General features: G+C 46.9%; 1 protein-coding gene across 1 annotated transcript in view; it reads left to right on the top strand.

Annotated features, from left to right (window-relative positions):
• HACD2 (3-hydroxyacyl-CoA dehydratase 2) overlaps nt 1–22,703 on the top strand; it is an 84,838-nt gene that overhangs the window by 9,578 nt on the left and 52,557 nt on the right. The window contains exon 3 of the mRNA XM_058661985.1: nt 4,736–4,754. Within this exon, the coding sequence (XP_058517968.1) occupies nt 4,736–4,754 (19 nt within the window). The remainder of the gene's footprint in view (nt 1–4,735; nt 4,755–22,703) is intronic.

Below are 22,703 nucleotides of genomic sequence, written 5' to 3'. Positions count from 1 at the left end.
TAAAATGGATCATGTCTTCAGGCTAGCACTAGCCAATGGAACGTCCATCAGTGGTTAAACTCCCAATCGGTGTTGTGTCACAGACTGAGAAACTGAATTTTAAATATTGTTTATGTTTAGTCTTAGTAGACACATATGCCCACTGTACTGGACAGTGCAACTTTAGACCATGTTGTAAATTTGCAAGGTCATCAAGGAGTTTCCTAGGGTACTTGATGTTTTTCCAGAATAGACTGAAGATGGAGCAAGAATAAACTAAGGAAAACAAACAACAAAGTAAAGTTTATACTAGTCTGTGGATATACTCTTCTCAAGTCACAAGGTGAAAACAATGAGAATAATTGATTAAGCATATGAATGTTTTCAGATTAGGAAAAATCAATGGAAAACAGCAAGATCGCAGCTGTTGGCAAAGATGTGTCGCTGTCATTGGTGCTTCCCTGTGTGGGCGAGAGAGCTGGAAGAAACAGATTTTGAAATCCATGCACAGTGTTTTTGTAATAAATGTTTTCCAATGAGCTTTTTGAAGAACCATCCTACACATGGATTTTAGATTTTTTTGTACCCAAATTATTTTTTAATTCCACTGTCCACAGACTTTTGTAAATATCCTTGTGTTATTGCATCATTAAATATACATTTATATAAGCATATTCATTTATATAAGCATATATATATATAAAATTCAAGTATATTTTAATACATATATATATACATGTGATAAAAACAAAAGAGGAATAAGGAAAATAAGAGTTAAACTTTTTTTTAGGAAAAGGAAGAAAATGAGCAACCCGGAGGGTATCTTTTGATTTAAAACAGAAGCGCGATTTTACATATGCTGTGCAAATCCTGTTGCACAGCAGTAATAACTGATCTGTAAGATTAATAAGTGTATCAGAGGACATCACAAACACATTTGTTGCTACGTTTCTGCAGATGAACTGATTAAATTTATCAAAACTAGACATTGCAATGGTGGGTACTGGCTCATAGACAGTAACAGAATCCAGCTGTCTGTGGCCCATAAGGGACCTGCTCACATTTGACTGAATCAGCCTGCCATGAGTGAGCAACAGGCATTGACAATAAAAGAGGAAGTTGATTTTACAGCAAGAGCTCAAGAGAGACACCCAGAGTTCACACTTTGTCATTTGGCAGGTGCGTGGGACCCGTACTGGGATCAGATGGTGAGTGAATCCTTACCTGAACAGAAAAGCAATATGTATTAAAAAAACAGCAAAAATACTGTAGAAGTGAAAACAGACTTGTACTCAACAGGTGTGATGGCCACATGAAAACACTGGAAATAGGAAATACAGCTGCTAAATCTTGGTTTTACACGAATAAGCCCTGTGGCTTCTCTTGGGCCTTGGTACATTATCAGCAGTACCTTGGATCAGCAGTACCATAAGTGTCCTTTCCAGCTTTAAATTCTGCAAGACTTCAGCATCCCACTATCAGGATATGAAAAAAAAAATACCAATAATGCATTAATAAATCATAGGGCTGAATACAGCAAAGAAGACCAAATTAAGTGAAAAAGAAAATAGTAGTAATTAACAAGATTCCTCTTATTTCCTCCTTGCAATGAATGGATGAAGAGAATTTTGGAAACGTGTCCTACATTGCTGAAGGAGCTCAGTAGAGAGCCGCCTTTCCCTTGCTTGTGTTTTAAATGTTGAGAACTAGCTCAGGGCAGGCATTTGGCACAGTGGGTAAGATGTTGCATGGGACACCTGCATCTCATGCCTCTAGAACACGTGGGATCAGTTACTGTCTATTTCTGGTCAAGCTTCCTCCCTAATGTGCACCCTGGGAGGCAGCAGGCAAAATCTCAAATACTTGGTTCCTAATCACCCACATGGAGACTCACATTGATTCCTAGGCTCCTGGCTTTTGTCCACGTCAGCCCTAGCCGTTGAAGGTGTTTGGGACTCGATCAGTGGGTAGAAGCTATCTCTGTATGTTTCTACCTTTCAAATAAAAATAAATAAATAAATATTTAAAACAGATTCATGTGAGTTACAATAAGAATCCTAAAAATCACCTGTATTGGTGATCAAGGCTGAACTGGAGGGGCCTGCTTTAATGTGCCGGCCAAATGGGTTTACTGCCTGGGCTTCACTCACCCTGTATATCTGTATATCTGGAGAATCAGATAGACAGGAAGATCTTCTGTTTGATGATTCACTCCCGAAGTGGCCACAATGCCTGGAGCTGAGCCAATCTGAATCCAGGAACCAGGAGCTTCTTCCTGGTCTCCCAAACAGGTGCCAGGGTCCCAAGGCTTTGGGCCATCTTCAGCTACTTTTCTAGGCCACAAAGCAGGGAGTTGGATGGGAAGCAGGGCTGCCGGGATTAGAACAGACATCCATATGGGATCCTGGCACATGCAAGCTGAGGACTTTAGCTATTAGTCTACCACACTGGGTCCATCAAATTGAACTTGCTTAAAAGTTTTCCCCAAAGGTTTGGCATTTTGTGTGTTGCTTTTTTATTTGACAGAGAGGAAAAAACCTGAGGAAGGGAGAAAGATTTCCCATCCTCTGGTTTACCCTCCAAATACTCAGGACCCAGCAGCTCAATCCAGGCTTCCCAGGTGTGTGTAAGGACCCACCTACCTAAGCCATCATTTGCTGCTTCCTGAGATGAACATTAGCAGGGAGCCGGAGTTGGGGAGTAGATCCCAAACTCCAACCCAGGCATTCCAACCCATGTGGGGTTTCAATCACCACTCCAGAAATATACCCTGTATTTGGAATTTTGAATTGAGAGGCAGAGGTGAGGGAGAATCAAGATGCAGAATAGGATATGGACATGTTTAGATAGATGGAGAAATATTAACCAGTGTAAAGCAGAGAGGGCACATTCCAGGAAATAGAAGAGGACAGAACAACAGCAGAGGGGTACCTGGAGACTGACAGACATAGAAAAGCAGCGGGCATAATAATGTGGTGTTGTAGTGACTGATACCCTAGTGTCACTCAGCAAGCAATGATCCAAATTGTACCTGCAGCCAGAGCTCCACCAGCAACCAAGTGGGAAGGGACGTTCACCGGGAACTCAGGAGGTGAACCCAGACAAAAACTGCCTGTCCTGCTGGTCTTTTTGATTTGACCGGGAAAAGAGAGGAGCAGATCCCAGATGGGCAGTGTGGGAACAGGGTGGATTTCACAACCCAGTCCACCCCCTAGAGCCATATCGGGCACCATTTTGCTTAAGGAGGCAAGGGCTATGGACAGTACTGTGCATGCACTAAGCTGGGAGTGAACTCATTTCTGGTTCAGTGAACTGCAACAATGTAGCATCCTACAGGTTCCACCCAAGATAGGCTCAAGTAGCCCTCGGACCTGATGGCCAGCCGATCAAGAACTCTAGTAGTGACACATCAGGCACCATTTCGTACAGTGTGGCAAAGAATTTAAGACTCCAAGGACAACAGAGAGCTTCCCCTACACTGAGCTTGGTAAGAACTCACTGAGCTCATTGCATTGCACATGTCCCACAGAAAAATAATACCTACTGTGGCATTATTACAGGTCAAAATAGGTCTGTGTGTCCCTCAGACCTAACGGCCAACAGGTTCCAGCAAGATCAGCACCATCAACAATCTAAATCTATATAGGACACCTGGTGTCTCCCTAATCCTGGGACCTGCTCCAACCAAAAGTGGGAGAAAGGTTGTACAGACAATGGTGCAGCCTCAGCATGGTATCATAGGAGGTGGAGACTGGTGAGCCAGGAGCTGGGGCTATGGAGACCATGGCGGAAATGTAACATAGGAACCCAGACCTGGAAATCACTGGAGGGAGTGGCAGAAGTGACTACAAACAAAGAGCCATGTACCAACTGCAATAGGTAAAATCGAACTGTAGACCTGTGGGTGATAGAGTTTAGAAACCGGCCCCAAGGAGAAGAATCTGCTAACCAGAAGTACAATGACCAAGAAAAAAAGGATAGATAAAGGCACAACGAATATTACTGAAGACTCCTCTGCAAAGGAGCAAAACCCTTTGCCAACCTCAGAGTTCACTGAGGAAATAATCGAGAAAATGGGGGATACAGAATTCAAAACACTTGTTATAAAACTCCTTATCAACAATGAGAAGCACATAAAGCAGGCATTCAGGGAATTTAAGGAATATATCACACTGGAAATGAATCAAATGAAAGCTAATATATCAGAAATGACGAATACAGTGGAACAAATTAAAAGTACAGTGAAGAGTCCCCAAAATAGAATGAAGAAGGCAGAAGAAAGAATCTCAGAATTGAAGGATATTTACTGTCACCAGGGGGAAACAAACAAGAAGCTGGAAGCAGAGCTGTGTCAAGCTGAAAAAAAGTATTCCAGAATTGAAAGACACTATAAAAGGCCAAATATAAGAGTTATGGGAGTCACAGAAGGTGCAGAAAGAGAGGCTGGGTTTACAAATGTATTTAGTGAAATAATATGGGAAAATTTCCCTAATCTAGAGAAAGAATTGGGAAACAACATCCAGGAGGGGCACAGAACTCCCAACAGGCTTGACCAAAAGAGATCTTCACCAAGACACATGATAATCAAGCTCTCTTCAACTGAACATTTTGGTCAATAGCTTGGCATGCTATTGAGAAGCTCAATACTGCTGGCAGATACTGTTTGAAAATGAAAGACTCGTTTATATGAATTAAACTGTAATATTATTGATCCTTATTAATTCTCTCTTCTCCCTTCTTTTTTTTCCCCCTTTAGATTTTACATTGTGCTATAGGTAAGTGTGAAATTTTTTGTATAATATGTACAAATGGGTTCTACTTTTCTTTTCCTTAAAATGATAGATTTGAGTCTTACTGAATATTTTTAAAAAAACAAAACCATTTAGTCATGATAAACAACATTGTTTAAATTAGAGTGGCTTTTTGTTTCTAAAGTCATGGACAGTGTTGAATATTATCACTGAATATTTTGTTAAGTGTCACAGCTGTTTTGCCCTGTCAGTTTAAGAGAAGTATGTCCAACCTTGGGAATACAAGTGAAATAAAGAGTGGTGAATATAGTTACAAGAACGTGGCCTTGGTCCTGGTGCTGGCGTGTGTTGGGAAAGCTCCTCTCTGATCATTAAAGTGATGCCTGCTCCATGCTAATCTTCAAAATGAGAGTGCTGCCTGTGTTGCCTGCCTCCCAGATGAAACTTGTTTGTACGTGGGAGGAATAGAAAAGTGTAATGGGTCATCCAAATGTAAGAAATTTCTAAAACAAGCAGATGCAAACGTTATCTTTTGTGAAGTGAGGTGAGTCATCACATTTTGTTCTGAAGCCACAGGCATAGTGTCTAGTCTCGGATGGCCAAACCCCACGCATCACAGACGAATCTATTGTGCAGAGTTGCCTTATCCCAGGGAGCAAGCAGTTAGTCACAAACACTGCTGCGTGTTCTGGCCTTGCCTCTCAGGCTGGACCTCAAGTTGATATTTAGAATTAGAATCCCCAAAGGGCTGAAAACGTGAGAACCATAAATCTAAACCACTATGGCCCTAATCATTTCGAACCACAACTAAAGCGGATACTTAAATCATTACGACGAGTTGCAACTCTGCTAATCTGCTCCTTCTTCCCTGGGCCTGTGGGTGGCATTCAGAGATCTCTCAAATGATCAGCAGTGTTTGGTGCACCTGTTGCTGGGTTCATTTTGGGTAACAGGGAGGACTCGTAGCTTTCACTAGATTCTTGGAGAATCATTGGAGAAATGGAGAACGTTGTTTCAGAAATCTCCGAATAGATTCTGAAGGATTGGAGGACTCGAGTCTTGTGTGGAAGGATTGGAGGACTCGAGTCTTGTGTGGTCTGCCTTCCCAGGGAGACAGTGTGACCTCAGAGAACTTTGTACAGTGTGTAGAGCCAGGGCAGCCAGCCCTCTGAACCTGCCAGGCTGACTTTGTGCCATGATGAATGAGTTCTAGCTCACATGCAGTTTGGCACATAGGTCATTTTAGTCCTGTGTCTATAGCATTTTATAGATTTGAACAGCGTTACCCCTTCTTAAATGGTTAGATAAGTGAGGAGTGTCTGATGGGGCAATGTCTGAACTGCTTCAGGGTTTTGAACCCTGAACTCTATTTTCCTTTGCTCTCCTAAACCTCAGCTGCCTCTTGTAGAAAAGCTCTTGGCTGCCTATCTTCTATTTCTTTTACTCTGAACTGCAGTGACAGCCCACAGAACTTAGCACTCGTTCTACTTGCAGTTTTTCTGGACAAAATGTAGATGTTCAGTAAAAAGCTATAACTTCCAGTCTTGATTGCTTTCTGCGGGCTGGCATCCTGTGGTACAGCCCTGTGGCTACACCGCACAGAACAACAGCCACAACTTCTGGTCAGCCCTCGATCAACAGGGGAAGCCACGAGACCCTGCAGGGCCTGGTGCTGCTGAGCTGGGCCCCCTTGTCAGTACTTCACCTTGTCAGGTTAGCTTCACCTTGCAGTTGCTTGTTGTGATGTGATTTCATCAGAAATCTAGGAACACCTATACAATAAGCTGAGTGGCTCAGAAACTGCGTATTTTCCAGTTTGGGGGCTGGAAAAACCATGCTGCATCAGCAGGGTTAGGGGCATCCCTCCCAGACAGTGCCTTCCCACCACATCCTCCCATGGTGAAAGGGCTGGCAAGTTCCTTGGGACCTCTCTTCTGGGGGGACCAGTCACGTTTGTGGGGGCCCTGGTGACTTGATCATCTTTTCTAAGGACCCCAGTGCTCGATTCCACTGTGTTGGGGGTGGGTTTCATCCTAGGATGTTTGTGGGAACACACACACATTCACATTGCAGCACTGAGTGATTACTGTTCTTGTTACTGTCCAGTTGTATTTTCATGGCCCAGATCCCTTTACCTGTTTAAGAATATGCTCCTAAATCCCTTTATAAAATAGAGGTCTCATCCTGGAAACAAGGTTCCTGGCAGGTGTATTTGTTTCTCCATGCCAGAAATAGTCCAACACCCAGCAGTCAGGGATGCTGTGTGTAGCATTGGGCAGCAGGAACAGAGAGGTGATGGGGACCCAGCATGGACTCAAGAAGACACAGCGAGCAGGGCACCCCTCCGAGGCTCTCTGGCATAAAGCACTCAGGGCTGGTGTCTTGGCAGGCTCTGCTGGGAGTGGGGGTGGCCGTGAACAGATTTGCTTCCCCCTCAGATGGTTCCTCAGCTGCTCTCCTTTTCATCCCAGGACCTGACATACACAGGTGGCACTTGGACCATCCTCATTTCCTCCAGAGCCTCGCCCTGTCCATGCCTCTTCCTACCCCAGATCGGGATACTGTGCTCTCTGCTTTTGCCTTAGCTCACAGAATGCCCAGAATGTCTTTAAAAATGTCTAGCCTAACCTTTGGCTCCACATCCCCCTCTTACTGCCACTTGATTCCCCTCTGTCCTTTCCTTAGACTTCTGGCAGCTTCCTTCTTCTTCTTTTTTTATTTTTTTTAATTATATTTTTGACAATCTTTACATAGTTAATTATGGTAAAAAGGTTCAAGGGCTATAGGGAAGTGGGTAAGACTATTATTTCCATATTGTTTCCTTCATATATCTGAGGTAAAGGGGAATATAGAGGGAGAAGCCCCACCCAGTCTCCCACCCACCCCAAGTCCTGGATGTGGGGCATGCTCCAAGGTTCTTGCTCAAGTGGTTTTGATAGTTCACCAGTTATGAATCACTGCCAGTCTCGCACTCTGAGCACGATGAGGTCATTGAAGAATCTACTGATTAACATAGTCCATCATAGAGTCTCCCATTTGCCCAGTATTTCCCTGCCAACATATAGCGAGGTGGTTGATTGCCTTGTTCTGTCTTCTGTATTGTCTTGGCTAGGGTTCTGAGTCTGGCATTTCGATTGGGGAAATCCCCAAAGAACCTCTGAGGTATTCCCAGACCAGATTCTTGTGTGTTCTATCAAGCACAGGGCCCGGCACAGTCCATCATCACGATCAGCTGGTGGTTGCAATTGCTGGGCTGGTTCTGTTTTCAGTCCTGACTTCCACTGGAACCAATGGGTGTTGCAGTCCAGCCTGCTTCTGCCCAGCACATACTTGGCCCTCACATCAACCAGTGGGAGCTGCAGCCTAGTAAGAGCGACCCACAATAATCCCCACCAGGCCCACCCCTACCCTGGTTTGCCAGCATGTGTAGCAGACTAGTCCAGTCTGCCCCACATCCCATTTGGCTCTTGTACTTGTCAATGGGTATTTATACTTAGTTCCATCTAACCAGCTCCACTATCCAGCCCTCACGGATGTTGTTGAGTGCCTCTCTATCTAGCCACCCCAGTCCCTGTCCTAGTTTTCATGCCCTCCCACGGGAGTAGTAACCCAAGAGGGAAGAGCCCACTATTTCCCTCCCAGGTCTCCCACTCCTGGTTTATGCACTCTTCGGGTGGTTCTGTGGTTTGGCTTGACAGAATTAGCCCCCAGTGCCAGCTTCTGCCATCTGATGCTGTGGCTAAGCCCAAACAACCCTCACCCACTCTAGTTTATGCTTGTACCAGTAGCAATAATCCGCCCAGCGTGGCTTTTCCCTGATCTAGTCCACATGAGACGCACAGGTGTTGTAGTACTGCTTAGTCTGGTCTGTCCCCATCCCAGCCCACACTCTCCAGTGGGAGTAGCTGTCCAGCAAGGGGACCAGCCCCTTAATCACCCTGCCGGCTCTGCCCCCTCCCTTCCTGGTTCTCATGTGTGCTGGTTGGGTGCTGCAGTCACATCCAGTACAGGCAACCTCACCTTGGCATTCCATATTGTGCACTGGTTTTTGTTGCGACCGAACCTGGTCTGACCCACACTCTGTTCTGGTGCTTGGATTTGCCAGTGGATGATGAGAACTGATCCAGCCTGGTCTGCCCCCGACCCATGCCAAATGTATGCCAGTGGGTAACTTTCCATGGCCTATTCTGGGCTATTTCCTGTCATGTTTCTTGCGCTTGCCTGCTGGGTCTGTGTCCTGCCAGAGGAGTTGCCCAGGCTGCTCCATCAGAACCTCTCCCAGTGCCAGATTTTGCGCAGACGAGGGGGTCCATGAGCCAGCCCTACTCAGTTCACCTCCTGTCCTAGCAGGAACAGTGGCTTTTCTTGGCTGGCTTTCAACCCATTCTGGCTCTTGCTGTTGGATGTTTCAGCCCAGCCATGGCTCGTCCATACCCACATACGGCTCACATATGGCTCAGTAGGGGTTGAGACCTAGCCTAGTCCATCCCACATCTCCCCTGGTCCTCCAGGACACCAGACAGTGTTGGTGTCTGGCCTGGCCTGGTGCATCCAGTCCCAGTCTACACTAGTGCCAAGGGAGACTACAACTGTTTCCTGGTCAGAATGCCGCCCCATTCCAGCTTACATGCCCCTTGGTGGGAACCTCAACCCAGTTAGGGTGTCCCCTCAACCCAGTTAGGGTGTCCCCTTAGCTCCCCAACCAGGCCTGTTCCCAGCCATAGATCATGCGTATGCCAGTGGTTGCTCTGACTCAGCCCTGCTCAGAACCCTCACCTGTCCTGGCCTCTGCCTTAGACATTGTGGCTTAGCATTTCTGGCTCATGTAGAGCAATAGGTGCAAGAGCCTAGTTCAGCATGACCTGTTCTCCATCCTGGTTTCTAGTTTCGCTTGTAGGCTAAGGTTTGTTCATTCCTGCCCAGTACATCCCGTTCCATTACCGATTTAACATTAGCCAACTGTTGGAGGTACTTTGCCCAGCTTGTCCGACCCCCAGGTCTGGACCACATGTTCACCAGCAGGAGCTATGACTCATCAGGGTAGTTTCCCACGTTCCTCCACTTGATCCCCTCCCAGACCCAGTTCTCATACATGCCAATGGGTTTTAGGCCAGTGCCTGGCACAGTCTGGCCTTCCATTTGGCTGTATATGAGCTGATGAATGTTGCAGCCTGACCCACCCCACATCCTATTCAGAATGCACATTTGGGTGCTGCTGCCTTGACCAGTCCAGACTGTTGTGGGTTCCTTTACCTGTGATTGATGGCAGGCTCCTTGGACACACCTGGGTTAGTCTATCACCTCTGTAACTCTTGAGCTAACCTGTGGGGCTAGAACTTCCACAGGGTTTGGCCCACACATCCCTCACAGAATCTACCCCCAGATATGGTTCTTCAGTGCTACTTAATGTTATGGCCCTGCCTAATGTGTCCCGTCTCCTGATTCATCATCATGTCAGGTAATAGGATATCCTGCTGAACAAGCCCTGACCCTTAGCTTTTGCATGAACTGGTGTTGAGTGCTCAGCATTATTCACTGATTACAAGTTCTTCAAAGGAAGAGTTACTGTCATTGGGAATCTTTAGGATTGACTCAGATCCCAGAAGCACAGTGGGATCAACCCGGAGCTACCTAAGCAGCGATTCAAAGAACCAAAACCCCAGAGCTCCCGGCCGGGTGGCCAGCAGGCAGAGCCTGGCGCCAAGTGGAACACTGGCTGACCGGGGACAGCTCACCACGTGCACATGGTAGCTGGCGTCTGGGATCCAAGCAAGACACCCCATCCTGAGGCTCACCAGCAGCTGGGAGGCTGCTGGAAGTTTAAACCCCTAGGCCCAAGGTCACGCCCCTCCCCAATCCCATTCACCACCCAATGAGGGTGGTGGGTGGGCCCCCGACCTACCCAGTCATAGAGACCTCCCCCTTCGGTGTACTCACCCTGAAGGGAGCAGCCCTCAATCCCAGGCAGGCAGGCCCGGGGACAGCTCACCATGTGCACGTGGTGGCTGGAGTTGGGATCCGAGCAAGATGCCCCATTCTGAGGCCCACCAGCAGCTGGGATGCCAGCTTCCTTCTTCTTCCCCATTTCCATTTGCACCTGTTTGGAGCACTTGGCTCTCCAGCCTCTCCTGTGCAGATGACCCTGTGGTCCAAAACCAGCAAATTTGCTGAATGCCAAAAACACTGTTGGAACTTACTAGTCTTCCAGACTGCCCTGAGCTCCTGCCCCTTTGCTTCCATTGTATTAATCTTCCCACCCCTGGTTTTTGTTGTCATCTGTGGCTCTTTTCTTTCTTCTGTGGGGAGCTCGCTCTCCTCTGACCTCTAACCATGGGTGTCCCCAGGGCTGTGTCCTAGTCTATGGCTCTTTTGGTTGAACTCATCCACTGTAGCTGGTGTCTTCTATCCTCAATAAACAAGGTGTTCACAATATCCTCACCTTTAATTCCAGGCTGCACCTGCACCCAGACCCCAGACTTAGCCACTGATGTGCCAGATACCTGCGCTAGGAGACATATGGACAGAAAACTCCATCCCCACACCGGCTGTGTCCTTGCTCTGTCGGGTGTACCATTAGCCACCAGTCACAGCCATTGAGCCTGTGTCCCTTCCCTGCAGCCCAGTGGTCATCAGGCATTCCTCAGGTTGTCACGTTTGCCCATCCCTGTTGAAGTGCTCAGTGAATACAGTGCTGACCTCCCATTCCAGTTAACAAGTTTCAGGCTTGGGAGACGTCCAGTCTCAGTTCTCATCACAGACAAACATTAAGTAGTTGGTGTGTTCATCAGCTTGAACATTCCTCAGTGGCTACACATTTTGGAACATCATGCTGAATACCGTAAAGATAGATTGTTATATATCAGTTTTAAAAAAATGAAAGAGGTTGTCATGTCCTGCCAGGGTCCACACAGCCAGAAAACCCTAGAGCCCAAGTTGAAGCCAGGGCTGTGGGGCTCTTGGCCCATGTTCCACACTGCCCCTGAGGGCTTCTGGGAGGTGGTGATTCAGAGCAGTCACCTCCCGCACGCAGCCCTCACTGGTTTACCTTTCCTCAGGACCTGCATCCTGGCCACTTGTGCAGTCTTACCTGTGCCCCTCACACTCTAGCAGTTCCCACTTTGTCATGAGGTAGCCACACTGCCCCTTGCCTTGCCAGCCTCCGGGGCTGCCCAGGCTCTGCTGCCGGCCTGCAAGGCCTAGCCTGTCTGCTTGGCTGCTGCTTCCCACTCAGGCCTCCTCGCTGGCCACCCTCTGACTGCCTCCTCTCTCACTGACCTCCCAGCTTGCACCGTTTTATGCTGACCACATGGCCTTGTGTGGGTGGCTGGCCACCATAGTCTCTGGCTCCCAGCACTGCTGGTGGCACACAGCCCCTGGCGGGAGCTTGTGGTCTGTCATGATTTTACCACACTCTGGTGGAAATTTCCAAAACTGTCCAGACTGTTTTCAGTTCCTTGAGAGAACTGATTCTGGCGGCAATAAGTAGGCTGTTTCCAACGTTAACTTCAAGGCCACGCTTCATGTTTTCACTTTGGTAATTCACGTTTATTTTTGGAACGATGGTTTATTTTCCTATGGCATTCTACAAGTTTCACTGAAACAGCTTCGTCTCTTGGAAATACATCTGGGAGCCCTGAGATGGCTGTAGTGAATAGATTAAGCCAGTGAGAAATACAGACCTCGAGTAGATGACAAGCATCGGCAGACTTGGTTATACCCGCTGTGGGCCTTCGAAAAGGAACACAGCTTTTGTGCACTTGTATTTCTTCCTCAAGGTTAAGAACACCTGCTGCATAGGATTTTTGTGACTATGAAGATGAACAGTGCAAGACAAACACTTTGAGTGCTTGCTTACCTTGAAAATTGCCAATAAGATGGTATCTGTTAGCATTAAGTAAAGCAGTTTAAAATTGTACAGTGTTAAAAGTTTTGTTCTGCCTCTGATGTAATGTCCAGTGTTATATTTATATACACAAGACTTTTCATATTTGTTTTCTTAAATTAGAATGTCTTTGTACATAGGCTCTTCAGAGCCAGCTACTTTTGTATGGGCTGCAGTGTGTCTACAACTTTGCAGAAATGGCCTTGAGAGACAACAAAACTGAAATGCCACATACAGGGCTTATTTCTTGGAGGAAGTTGAGCCTTTTGTCCTTTTTAGTGAGTTCCTACTTTCAACTTTTTCCACAAGGATTGTTGGTTCTCTGTTCAATTGCAGGTACAGCCGTGGCTGCAGCCCTGACCTGAGATCGACTTGGGGTTTTCATTTTAGAAGTGAGGGTTGTTTTTTTTTAAAGGAGAATACTGGAAATCCACCCTGTGGTATATCTTTTGCAGGCCTTCCAGGAAGAGTTGTGATTCCTTGATCTTCCCATGATCCACGCTGAGTTGGGAGAAGTGGTGTCTTTTCTCTGGGTTGTGGATGAGTCACAAGGGAGGTGGGGGTCACCTACCGACACACACACACACACACATACCCCTGGTGGGGGGACCGAGGGACTGAGTTGCTGTTGGGAAGATGGGACATCATACCTTTGGTGGAACTTCCCAGTGGAAGTTACGTTGTCAGTTTAAATAACTTTGGAACCTCTCCTTTGATTGAAAGCTATGGGACAGATGTCGTAGCCCAGAAGGGAATTCTGTCTCAAACTGAGAATTCTGATTTCATTGGCAGACCTTGGATGTGCTAGGTTTGTGGTTCCAGATATTGGCTGTGTTTGCCAGCTTAGCACCCCTTTTGCACCCAAACTGATAATACCTTTTATTAATATGTTTTGAAGGCTTTTTAGATTATTACCTTTCTTGACACAGTTTTATAGGTATAAGGATCCCTCCCTTCTACTCCCCTTCTTCCCTCTCCATTTTCCCTTCCCACCATCCCTTCCAACCCTATTATCACAGTGGTATTGTCCTTAAAGTCAGTTTTGTTGAAGCTCCTGGCCACTCCCGTTTGGTTCTGGGTCACAATGTTACAGTAAATGGTGCCTGGGGGCCGGAGGGAGAATAACTGGTGCTGAGTCCCCTTCTGGTGGCCAGTGTCTTCCCTCTCCCCGTGGGAGTCAGCTAAATCCACTCCCATGGCGTCAGGCACTCCTCAGCTGTCTGCCTACAGTGTTAGGAAGAACCGCACCGCACCCCTTGTTACGGAAAGCAGCCACTGGGCCCTCCAGGTTCTGGAGGGCAGAAGAGCATCCTCCAAAAGGGACAGGAATAATTCCTCCTCCAGGTCTCTCTCACCTGGGATTCTGTTTCTACGCCCGCACCCAGCCTTTGGGGTAGGGTGGGGGATAAGATGGGGCACACGAACCACATTGCTTTCTTCATTTTCACGAAGCTTAGGTGACAGTTGAAAGGTGAACTTTACCAAACTGTACAGGAAAGAAATGGGGAGGGGATCACAACTTAAAATAGCCCATGTGACACTTGTCACATTCCCAAGAGATAAACTGTTGCTTCTAAAGTCCCAATTCCTTTTCATTGCTGAAAGTTGGCACAGTGTCTCACACAGGCCTTGGTGATCCTCTATAAGCCTGTTTATGGGATCCACCCCACTGCCCCCCGCTTTTTAAGAGTTCTTTCAATTGTTTGAAAGAATAAAGGAGATAGGGGAAGAGAGCCTTTCACTGGTTCACGCTCCAGATTACTGAAATGGTCAGGATTAGGCCAGATTAAAGCCAGGAACCGGAAGCTCCAGCTGGAGCTCCCTCATGGGTGCAGGGGCCCAGTACTTGGCCTTCTGCTGCTGCTTTCCCAGGCGCATCAGCAGGGAGCTAGATAGATCGAAGAGCAGGAGCCTGTGTCTCCAGCACCCCATATAAGCGTGTGTTTGAGTCCTGGCCTCTCCTCTTCTGGTCCAGCTCCCAGAAAGCAGTGCAAGATGGCCCAAGTGCTTAGGGCTGCGCCACACATGTGGGAGACCCACATGGCATTCTGGGCTCCAGGATTGAGCCTAACCCTGCCCTGACTGTTGTGACCATTTTCTGGAATGAACCAGTGAATGGATGATCTTCTCTCTGAGTCAACTCTGCCTCTCAAATAAGAAACAGATCTTAAAACAGAACAAAAGCATGGAGCAGTCAAGACTCGAACCATTACTCTCATGGGTGCTAACACTGTAGGGGTTGAAGCCATGGCACCGCAATGCTGCGCCCACCCCATTCCTCTAGCCCCTTCATAAATGTGAATAAATGACTTTTTTTGCTCAGCTTCACACTTTGCTTTGAGCTGGTGGCTGTGTTTAGTGGTAGTGATGGCTAAGAGGTGGGGGAACTTGAGCATGACTGCCCCACAGGCTAGCCTTGGGGAGCTGCCTGGGTTGTGAGGCCTGGGGGAGGATGTTGCCGTAGCAACCCTTGCCTCCTTTGCAGTGATTCAGCAGTGTTGTTTGCCTTGTCATTGATCTCCCCAGAGCTCTGTATCATATTCCTGCCTTAATCTGTCCCGGGTCAGCTAAGTCCTTCCCTCCAGCCTGCCTTGCCTGGACTCTAGCTGGCTCACTTGCCTCCTGATCCAGTCTCCCCTCCTCCCCTGCTGATGGAGATAGAAGGGAGAGGGAGGACAGATGACGTTGTGTGTTCTCGATGCACAAGGCTTTGCCGCCTGTTCTCTGAATAAACTTTGTGTTTCACACCTCTGTGATTCTGTACATACCGTCTCCTTTGCTGGAACACCCAGTTCAGCTCCTTGTTCCGCTCGGCATGAGTGTCCTGAGCTGAAAGAGAGGAAAAGAGGCAGAGCATACTCAGTAGCAGCCACAGTGCCTGGGGCCCTTGGTGCCACCTGCACCTAGCAGGCAGTTGGTCAGCAGGAGCCAAGTCCTGGACAAAGCACTCCCTTGGGTATTGGTGAATGCCTAGTTGGAGTCCAGAAGGGAAAGCCCTGAAGAGAAGCTCAGAACAGCCTTAGAGGAACAAGCATGAATGTAGTAGGAATGGGAACCCGTAGCTGAGGTATTAGCTTGCTGCCCAGTCTGTCCGAAGCCAAGCTAGGGCAGGTCTCTGCAGCTATTATGGATTGTGTGATGACAAGTCAGGCACTTCCGTTGAGCTTAGTCTTTGCATCTGAAAAACTGGACAGTGTTGGACTTCAGATCTTTGTTGATCACAAACATTCCTGATGGCCAAATATCCTGAAATCCCAAGGAGCTGTGGTCATGTGGCTTTGGAGGTGACAGAAGTGTGAGGAGTGATATAAAAAGGTATGCTAGGTGTTTGGATGTGTCTGCGTAGTTGTATCGGAAGGCTCACATCAGAAAGCAGAACCGGGATAGGAGACAGGCATTTCCTGTAACGCACACATACCGTCATTACCACTAGAGGGCACTCTTGCATCAGGAAGTTGGTTTTCTTTTAGAAGTTACCTAAGACTTAGGTGGACTTGGAATGAAAACTGATAGTAATGAATCAAGAACTTGAGCAAGTTAACAGAACAGAAACTCATGTTTTTCTGTTCCTGTCTTCTGGATTAATATTTGAGATAAACAATATCTAGAACTTTCTACATTGTTCTAAAGCTATCTAATATTTCTTAGTGATAAGATGTGACAAATTTCTATAAAATTTAGCTCAATTTTCTTGATAAAAAAGAGAGTTGTATTTCAGAAGTTCTCTGCCTATATGTTTCGTGTCAGTGTGAAATCAGTAAGCCTTCTTCTTGTTCTGCTTGTATTTTAAGTTTCACTTATTTATTTGAGAAAAAGAGGGAGAACAAGAGCGAAGTGCCATCTGTGGACTGACTTCCTAAATACCCACAATGGCTGGGACTTCAGGAGCTAGGAGTTCCAGCTGGGCTCATGTGCGTGGCTGGGGCCCTGGTGCTTTAGCCACCATCTACTGCCTCCCAGAGTGGACACTCTCAGGAACCAGGTGTTGAACTCAGCCACTCCAATATGAGGAATGTATTAGTTGCGAGGCTCAACACCTGCCCCAGACCTTCCTCTTTATTCTTAATCTGAAAATCAAGGTTAAACCAACAAAGTTGGAAACACCACCCAGTGAACAAATGGAGTGAATTCTGTTCAACCAAATTGAAAGCTTGGGTCATCATTTCAACCAAAGAATGATTTGACTTACGATTCTTCAGCAGGAGTTGAATAGTTAAATAATGTGCTTTAAAGTGAACAAGAAAGCTTGGGACTGTTTGCATGATGCTGATGCCTCGTTTAACCCTTTTGTTTAGCTTTTCTGGGAAAGGATTCTTTTTATTTTTTCACAAGCCATATTTAATACCTTTCCATAGTTTCTTTAAAAAAAGATTTGATGAGAGCAGTTTTAGGTTCACAGCAAAGGGATCTACAGAGATACTCCACATGTCCCCTGCCCCTACACACACATGCACTTCCTCTGTTACCAACAGGTGAGCCCACAGTGGTGTGTCATTCACACTAGAGTCCATAGTTCCCTTAGGGTGCAGTCTTGGTGTTGGACAAGCATGTAAGGACACGTCCCCACCACTATGGGGTCATGTGGAGTAGTTTCACTGCCTGCCGTCTCACAGTCCCTGCGTACTGTGCCCGTCACTCAGCCTCGAGGGCCTCCAGGGCTGGCCAGCGCTGCAGAGTGTCCTAGTGTCGGATGTGCCCCAAGCTGCCCACACCCTCCGGAAGGACGTCTCTGTTGCTTCCACGTTTTGGCGGCTGTGGATAAAGCTGCTGTGAACTTTTGTATGCAGATGTTTTCAACTCTTTTTGAACAGATACCCAGGAGCTGACTTGGTAAGAATGTATGTGGTTGTGTAGGAAGCCGCCAGTGTCACCACGCGCCCGCACCCTTTGGCTTTCCCGCCCAGCAATGAATGCGAGTTTCTGCTGCTCCGCACACTCACCAGCACTTGCTGTTGTCTGTGTCTGAAAAAACAGCCTTTAAAACTTAAAAAAAAATTTTTTTAATCTGAGCTAGAGAGAGAACACAGGCCCGTCTGCTGATTGGCTCCACAGGGCCTGCAATGGTCCTGGCCAATGCCAGGGCGAGGGACTGAGTCCCTGTGTGTAGATCTTTTGGGGAAGGGTTGCTTCTTTGAGCAGTGACAGTTTTACATTACCCTCCCCTCTTTATTTAAACCTTTTATTTCTTCCATCTTACCTGATTGCACCAGCTAGACTTCTAGTGTGGCATTCACCGTGTTCTTTACTCAGTAAGATGAATGCTTTTGCTGGCTGTTTTTCTTCCTAGCCAGTTTTGAGGGAATATATGCTCTCTACTTCATTTTTGCTCTCAGGATTTAAAAGTTAGTATTTATTCCTTTTTAGGAATGTCTTCCAGATCCTTATTTGCTCTTGGTCAGTTTGACCTGTCTAAAGCTGAGGCTAGTAGTAAGTCTCCACATTTTATTGTGTTTCAAATTTACATCTTCTGTAGTGCTGCTTTAACAAAAGTGAGTTCTTGGTTAAATCTTCATTATAAAATGTGACTTTTAGCATCAAAGATTAGTGTCTTTTTGGTGAGGTTTAATTTTTTTTGTTTGAGTTCTGTTTTGGCATCTAAGTATAAAACTTCTATTTACATTTGCTAATACATCTTTGTTCAATCTTATTCCTCATGAATAACTTTGGTCTTGGCATTGAGTTGTGAGTTGTGTGTTGTTTTGTGAGCCAGTCTACACACTCTATATTTTAGTGAGTTAAACACATTTAGTTATTGATCTGAAAAATGTATTTGGCCTTATTGTATGACACTTATTTGTGTGTGTGTGTATTTTTTTGCACATGTAGCTATTTTTTTGTTTGTTTTGGTGTTTAGGTTTTCTGATTACATCATCCTAACAATTATACACTTTTTAATTCCCTTAGTACTCTATTTTCTAGGCTGCCAATTTTTAAATGTGTCTTTTTGGCTGTCAGCTATTGTCTAGACAAAAATCACTGCACTTACTCTTTTTTTTAAGATTTATTTTATTTTTATTGCAAAGTCAGATATACAGAGAGGGAGAGAGACAGAGAGGATCGTCCATCTGATGATTCACCCCCCAAGTGTCCACAACGGCCAGTGCTGAGCTGATCCGAAACCAGGAGCTAGGAGCTTCTTCTGGGTCTTCCACCCAGGTGCAGGGTCCCAAGGTTTTGGGATGTCCTCTATTGCATCCCCAGGTCACAAGCAGGGAGCTGGATGGGAAGTGGAGCTGCCGGGATTAGAACTGGCACCCATATGGGATTCTAGTGCGTTTGAGGCAAGGACTTTAGCCACTAGACCACCATGCTGGGCCCTGGACTTAATCTTATACCCTGTCCTCTGTTCTGTCCCAACCTTCCTGTCAGTCCTAAGCCCACACTTCAGTGTGCTAAATGTTCACCCTCAGTCCTTTTGCCTGAATTTCCCGTCCCCTCTTAGTTGGATGTAGCCCGTGCTCTGCTGGGCCAGAAGCTGTGAAAGGTCCAAGGTTTTGCTCTGCTTTGCAGGCGATGAGTTAGCTAGCTACTGGACACTGGTAGAAGATATAGGCCTCTTGGATCAGAGACAAATGACTTTGTACTAATGGCCAAAGCTGTAGCCACATTCCTGTGCTTTGCTGTCGCCCCTCCCCAAAGATTTACTATTTTTATTTATAAGAAAAGGCAGAGTTTCAGAGAGAGGAGAGAGACACAGATCATCCGCATACTGATTCACTCCTCAGATGGCCACGACAGCAAGGGCTGTGCTAGGGGCCGAGAGCTTCATGAATGGCAGGGACCCAGGTGCTCAGGCCATTGTCTGCTGCCTTCCCAGCCCTTAGCAGGAGCAGCTGGAACTGACCTGGTGCCTGCCTGGGATGCAGGCGTCACAGGTGTCTGTCACACCACAGCGCTGCCCCCATGCTGTATTTCTTAGCTCCCCGTGTCCCACATGCCCCATGATTTCAACACTAGTCTAGATAGATGTCTGTGCATGTGGTAGTTTGTGTTTTGAGATAATGTAAAATTGGGAGAATGTTGCTTTTATATTAAGTGCGAGTTTTTGGGGGGGCAGATGCTGTTTTAGCCCTGCAGGTTCTTCCATGAAAATGTAACGTAATCATCAGGAAAGACCTGAGTGAAGCCTAGTCAGGCCCTTGCCTTTCTGACACACCTAGTGGGACTGTGCAGGTGACGCGCAGGATCGTGGCAGAGCACCGCTCCCAGAAAGTAGGCTTCCCACACCGAGGCTGTGCTGCTCGAGCTCATACATCTCTGAGACCTCTTGGAGCTTGATACGCTAGGTAGAATAAATTCAGGGCACTCTTTCTTCTCTGGAAATTCTTGAAAATGCTGCTCTGTAATTGCCTTGCTTTTATGTTTCTTTTGAGAAGTCTGGTTCCAGCCTAATTATCTTGCCCTTTTGAGGTATTTGGCCTTTATGTCAGAAAATTCTGAGAGGGTTTTTTTGGTAATATTTGATGTCTAATAGCTTTATTAGTCTATGTTTCAGACTTGGCCTGCACAGGGAAGAGACTGTTTCACAAAGTTCAGATTTAGACCTTGTTTCATTTTTGGAAAGTGCTGTTGAGCTATAATTTATTTTTTAAGTTTATTTTTGTTAGCTTTTATTTATTTGAAAGGCAGAACAACAGAAGTAAAGAGATTTTTCATTCACTGGTTCATTCCAAATATCCACAGCAGTTGGGGCTCAGTGAGGTCAAAGCCAGGAGCCCAGAGCACTGTGCAGATTTCCCACATGGTCAACAGTCACCCAGATGTCTTGAGCCACCTGCTGCTTCCCCAGATGCACATTAGCAGGAAGCTAGATTGGAAGCTGAATGGGAACTTAACTGGGCACCCTGTGTTAAGGTTTCCTTCGTGATTGTTTGTGGAGGGTGTTTTTATTAGCCTAATTTTTAAGAAATAGCCACTTATTTATTTATTTGAAAGACAGTGTGGCAAATCGTTGTTTTTTTTTTTTTTTTAAGATTTACTCATTTTATTACAGCCAGATATACAGAGAGGAGGAGAGACAGAGAGGAAGATCTTCCATCCGATGATTCACTCCCCAAGTGAGCGCAACGGCGCATGCTGCGCTGATCCGAAGCCGGGAACCTGGAACCTCTTCCGGGTCTCCCACGTGGGTGCAGGAACCCAAGGCTTTGGGCCGTCCTCCACTGCTTTCCCAGGCCACAAGCAGGGAGCTGGATGGGAAGTAGAGCTGCCGGGATTAGAACCTGCGTCCATATAGGATCCTGGCGCATTTAGGGCGAGGACTTTAGCCTCTAGGCCACGCCACCGGGCCCAACAGATCGTTTATCTGGCTGACTCTTCAAATGTATGCAACAGCCAGGCTGGCCAGGTGGGAGCCAGTATCCGCGAACCGTGTATAGGTCTCTTACATGGTTGTCAGAACCTAAGGGCTTGGGACATGATCCATTGCCTCCAAGCACATTAACAGGAAGCTGGACCGGAAGCAGAGTAGCTGGGACATGAACTGGCACGCTGATGTGGGGTGGCAGACATCCCAGGTAGCAGTTCAAGTCACTGTACTACAGTGCCTGCCCCAGCCAAAGTGTTTTGATACTCTTGATTCTGATAATAGTTTTGTGTAGAGGTAAATTGCTTTTCAATTGTTCACTTTGGAGAGTTGGAAGTTTGGGTTGGCTTACAAGGTTGCTAATTCAAAAATGGTGCATATGGTAAACTGTCTCTTCTCTGAGTGGTGGCTCTTCCAGGCCAATGGACTGGGGGATTGTGTGGCTCTTGCTTGCGTTGCCAGACTCCCTGTGTCCTCTTCCACCGGCTGCCGCTAGAGGACACCTCTCCCTTCCTTTTGACTCAGTTCCCCAGCTGACGGCCCCTGAATTGCAGAGCACGCAGCAGTGGTCAGGTGTTTGAGTAGCAGGCAGGGCTCACGACTTTTGAGGCTTGTCTCTCCTTCCAATGCTGTCACTGCCTGGACGTGAGCCCCTGCCTTCCCTGTCGCCCCCTGCGCAGTCACTCGTACACGCTCTGCACGCCTTCCCTGAGGGCCTAGCAGCTCCAGCCTGCTCACTTCTGGATCACATGCTGCCCCTGAGTGTCTGCCCTCTGCACACTTGGTTCCTCCACAGAAGTCAGCAACTCCCCTCAGCGTCTCAGTGGCATTTTGTCCCCAGACCTTCTCTGTTACCAGGAGCTGCCAGTGGCTCCACCAGTCTGGACCAAGTCCCTTACTAGGAACCACTGGGCTGCCTCTGCCTTGTCTCCCATTTCGCTCTGCTTTCTCTCTGCCCCTTTGCTTTCAGAGTATGATGACTCTGCCTCTCATCCTTTAAAAAGCTTGTGTTTCAGCTCCTGTTCTGCCTTAAAATCTTTCTACCTCTTTCTCTTCTTTATGTCTTTTCTTTTTCCTCTATTTTTTGTCCTCTTGGTTTTTTTCATGTTCTCCATTTGTCTTTCTCTTCTTGCTTCCATATTGTTCTCTCCTCATCCCCTGACCCTTCACTCTCTGATTTAAGACTCTGCCTGGTCCTCAGTGCCCAGGGTCCAGTCAAGAAGCCCCTGGACTTTTCCTTTGTGCATTTGAGTCCAGCTGAAGCAACTCAAGGTTGTCCATTTTTCCACAGCTTGGGACAGTGGAGGATCAAATACTTCCCTATCAGAAATGAACTGGTTCCTCCTTTCCCCTCCTGTTGCAGAGGGAGGCCTGATGTGACCTTGGAACACACCCAAGTTCCCACACATCAGATCCGGGCACCTGGGAGCAGCTACGACTTGGGGCAGCAGATGCCTCCCAGAAGCCTTGCAGCCTGGTGACTGGCTCCTGAATGGTCAGCAGTATCAGGCAGCGAGCAGCAGCCCACCATGGGGTTTTGAATGGCTTCACGCCCTCCACAGACATGCTGCATCTCTGGCTTTTAGCACAGTTGTAGCCTGCAGAGCATGACTCATAATTCCAGCAGGCAGCGGAGTTGCAGAAAGTGTTTTGAATTCCAAAGTTGTTCTCTTAATGACAGCTGCTCCGAAAGGAATCAAGGGTCTATAAATAATGGCAGATTAGCACCTTGAGTAGACTGTCAGGAGTCTAATAGACAGCTTGTTCTTAAAGATTTCTGAAGGTA

Source organism: Ochotona princeps, chromosome 3 (genome assembly GCF_030435755.1).
Source record: "Ochotona princeps isolate mOchPri1 chromosome 3, mOchPri1.hap1, whole genome shotgun sequence".
NCBI classification, from domain to species: domain Eukaryota; kingdom Metazoa; phylum Chordata; class Mammalia; order Lagomorpha; family Ochotonidae; genus Ochotona; species Ochotona princeps.
Note: the sequence above shows the minus strand (reverse complement) of the source record. Positions and strands in the feature narration are given on the sequence as shown.